Genomic DNA, 4,267 nt, shown 5'->3' with positions numbered 1-4,267 from the left:
TGGAGGGGTATTCCTGGATATAGATTATACTTCTTCCAGGAAAATGAACCATACTGTTTTCCTTGCTGGCTGCACCATTTTACATTCTCACCAACAGTGTATAATGGCTCCAATTTCTTCACATGTTCATCAATACTTGTTATATTTTGTTTGTTGTTAATAGCCTTCCCAAGAGGTGTGAGGTCACATCTCAATTTGTTTTTTATTTGCATTTCTCTGATAATTAATGATGGGTCATTTTTTCAAATGCCTATTTACTATTTATGTGTCTTCTTTAGAGAAATATCTATTCAAACACTTTGTCCATTTTTAATTGAGTAGTTTTTTTTTTTCTTTTTGCTATTGAGATGTAGGAGTTCCTAACTCAAGGAGATATTAATAACTTTTACACAAAACCTTTAAAAATAAATTTCTCTAAGAATTGGTTTATAGAGATCAACAGTGCTGATATGAATCTAATAGAGTTCAAATTCCCCCAATTTTTAAATTGAACGTCTACTCTTCTAGATTTGCTAAGCTTTTATAGGAACCATTCCTATAAAAATTACTAGCTCAGAAGTGTTTTTATATGAGAATCCAAATTCACATAGTGAAAATAAATTCTTAGACAATTCAGACTGAATCAATATTTTTAATAAAACAGTAATAGATCTTCTTGACCATACCAATATAAAGTATAAGACAAGCACTTAGATGAAATTTAAAATTATGTGTTCAGTCATTTGAGTTATACATCTGACAGGTCTGTAGTGTGTCCACTTAAACATAATATTTAATATTTTCAACAATTGTAAGAGCTTAGTTTAGTATTATGCATAGTATTTAGTGGATATTCTTTGACTAATTTTTTTTTTTTTTGCTTTTTAGGGGTGCACCAGCAGAATATGGAGGTTCCCAGGCTAGGGGTCAAATCTGAGCTACAGCTGCTGGCCTACACCACAGCCATAGCAACACAGACTTTGAGCTGCATTCTGTGACCTACACTACAGCTCACTGCAATCCCTCATCCTGAACCCACTGAGTGAGGCCATGGATCAAACCCACAACTTCATGGTTCCTGGTTGGATTTGTTTCCACTGACGAGAACTCATTCTTTGACTAATTTTTAAATGCGGTTGAATATTGAAAGATTGGTCATGGTGTGTGTGTGAATGCATGTGTGTGTGTTTCTCTCTGTATTTATATTTTTATAGAGTGTCCATGTCTTTTGACCAGTTAATGCACGTGTTCATTTCTTCTGCTTTAAGAATACTATTTACTGTCTGTAAGAAAGTATGAATAGAAAGTGTGTGTCTGTTGGGAATTATATTAGTATGCTCATGAGTTTTGCTGATTTATTAAAATGATAGTATATGACAGACAATTCTTAAGTACTCCCCTTCAAGAACTCTGAGTGGAATAGAAATTAGTTCTTTTGGTTAAGTCATAATTAAATGGGTGACTGAGACTATACTAGAAGTAACATGATAAAAAATATCAAGGGGAAAAAGAGTACATTTATCTTAAGAAAAATGTTATTCTAGAAATTAAGAGTATTCTAAAAGACAAAACTGAATGGATATAGAAAGCTATAGGTGGTTTTCAGGAAGTAAATCCTATTTGCTTTGACAAATCTGTATACACACACACAAACACATATACATTTCAAAGAATCAGTCTGAATTGAAGCAAAGATATGTATTAAAATTAAAAGATATGTATTAAAATTTGACAATATTTGGACAGTCAAGTTTTCATAGGCTTATTTAAATAAATTTAAAATTGTTATAATAACAAATATTACATTAAAACACGACTAGATTTTGGTTTTCTCTGTTAGAATGACATAACAATTTGATCTTGATATATTTATTTTGCTCTTAAGAAGCAGTGCATGTTTAATTGTCTTTTCAGTAATTTTCTGAGTAATCAGAGATTCTGTAAGCAACTCACAAAGTGGGTTATAAACAGTACTTAGTAGAAAAAAGGAAAGAAAAATTCATAAGAATAAATATTGCTATGTTAAACTGTGATCCAGTCCTTTATGGGGATGGGGCATTGTATGTACTACAATGTATATTACATTTTTTACTGTGGATCACTATCAAAGGTATGAAAGCCACTTCTCTAAGTTATCTTACCCTTGCCATTTAGATATTCTCTCTTCACTCACACTAGAAAGCTGAACTCTTGAGGAAGAATATGTTCTTTAAGATGTAAAACTGTTGAGTAGGCACTTTATAATATTATAAACTATAATAGAAAAATTTAAAAGGGGCAACAGTGAGGGAAGTCTAAAGGGGACAGAGCCCCAAATGCAGGGAAGTGGGAAAAGAAAGAGGAATCGTGGGACAGGGAGATAGAGAAGGAAGACTGCCTGAGAAAGGAAAGCAAAAGGGGGGAAAGATTTTCCTAGCCCAAAGACAACTTGCTTAGGAAAAATGCATAGGAAGACACAGGAATAAAAGAAGAATGGAAATGTAATGGGTTTGAGTTGCATCATGTTAATCTCAGAGAAAAATCCTGGTGTTTCCCAGTTCTTTTTATTCTAAGAACAGCTTCCATGGCTTCTACCTGGGTATGTGTGAAACATGTGTACATGTTTTCAAAGATTCTGTGTGTGTACTCTCAAAGATTCTGCCCTCCTTGCACAGCCCTGTCAGAGACACAAAGGAGAGGTAAAATGTGAGCAGAGTACAGCATAACAACAGGAAGACTCACTTAGGAAACCTCCCATCAGGTTCTGATAGGAGTTGCTATCTATGAGACAGGCTCCTGTAAATGAGAGAGACAGGTTCTCTCTGTTCTGAAGCCTTAGAGAAGTATTCCCTGTTATGTATTTCTAATAATTACTTCATAAAAATATTATTCCTTAGGAATTGAGGCTCCAGAATACTATAATTTTTGATTATAAATACTTTGATATAACTCCTTTTTTTTTCAGAAGTGGATATCTCTCTAAGTGAAAGGAAAAATAGACTCTATATCAGTGTGAATAATTAAATCAAGGGAGGACAAACAAGATCTCCTTTCCAAGTTTGAAAGTTATTAATGAACATCAGTAATCAACAAGTGTTCTTCACAGTACAGGTGTCACTTAAGGGATCTTTCTGTAACTCACTAGCTGTCTGCATACTCTTCTCATTGCCACCTTCATTTCTTGATTTCTGAATGTATAAATGACAGGATTTAAGAAAGGAGTGAGAACTGAATCAAAGATGGCCAGAAACTTATCCAGGGGTATGGAGGGAGATTGCCATGTATAGAGAAGTATCAAAGGACCAAAGGCCAAGACTACCACAGTGATGTGAGCTGACAGTGTGGACAGAGCTTTGGATGAACCTGCTGAAGAGTGTTTCTGCACAGTGAGAACGATGACAATATAGGAAATGATCAGAATGATGAAGGAGCCAACAGAGATGAATCCACTATTGGCCATGACCAAGGACTCTAGTTGGTAAGTGTCTGTGCAGGCAAGTTTGATGAGCCGGGGAAGGTCACAGTAAAAGCTGTCCAACACATTAGGCCCACAGAAGGGTAAGTTTACCACAAAAGCCAGTTGAACCATGGAGTGGATAAGGCCAGTCATCCAGGCAGCCACTAAAAAGGAGATACACATTCTTGGGCTCATGATGGTGAGATAATGGAGAGGTTTACATATGGCAACATATCTGTCAAAGGCCATGGCAATGAGCAGCATCATCTCCACACCCCCAATGACATGGATGAAGAAGATTTGAGTGATGCAGCCACTGAAGGAGATTAGTTTACGTTTCCTAAAAAGGTCATAAATCATCTTGGGAGAAGCGACAGAAGAAACTCCTAGGTCAAGGAAGGAGAGGTTGGCTAACAGAAAGTACATGGGCGAGTGTAAGTGAGGGTCGGAAGTCACAGTGAGCATAATGAGGGAGTTTCCCACCATGCTTGCCACATAAAATGTGGAGATGAACACAAAGAGGAGAAGTTGTATTTCCCAGGAGTTGGTGAGTCCCAGGAACACAAACTCTGACACCACAGACTGATTTGCTCCATCCATAGGCTTTCTTACTATTGCTACCTGAAGGGAGACAATAGGAAAAATATGAATTATGATAATTATTTCAATGAATTTGAAGGAGAGAGATGAAAGTTATGAAAGCCTATTTCCAGTAGGCTATTAGTATTAAAAGTGACCTAATATGTTTATGGACTCTAAAAGTGTTTACACATAGAAATGAGTGGCTCTTATACAGAGTTGTTCTTATCACTGTCTTGTCTCTGTCTTTATGAACCTCTGCTTCCTGTAACT

The 4,267-nt window shown here is 35.9% G+C and overlaps 1 protein-coding gene across 1 annotated transcript; it reads right to left on the bottom strand.

The window, feature by feature from the left end:
- Positions 1–3,076: 3,076 nt before the first annotated feature.
- Positions 3,077–4,024, bottom strand: LOC125136738 (olfactory receptor 4F3/4F16/4F29-like). The gene has a single exon (XM_047797530.1). The coding sequence runs from the start codon at positions 4,013–4,015 to the stop codon at positions 3,077–3,079; it is 939 nt and encodes a 312-aa protein (XP_047653486.1). The 5' UTR covers positions 4,016–4,024.
- Positions 4,025–4,267: the final 243 nt, after the last annotated feature.

The sequence above is a fragment of the Phacochoerus africanus genome, chromosome 9 (assembly GCF_016906955.1).
Source record: "Phacochoerus africanus isolate WHEZ1 chromosome 9, ROS_Pafr_v1, whole genome shotgun sequence".
Lineage (NCBI taxonomy): Eukaryota > Metazoa > Chordata > Mammalia > Artiodactyla > Suidae > Phacochoerus > Phacochoerus africanus.
Note: the sequence above shows the minus strand (reverse complement) of the source record. Positions and strands in the feature narration are given on the sequence as shown.

Coding starts and splice junctions, on each gene's coding strand:
- LOC125136738 (XM_047797530.1), bottom strand. CDS start 4,015: ATGGATGGAGCAAATCAGTCTGTGGTGTCAGAGTTTGTGTTCCTGGGA.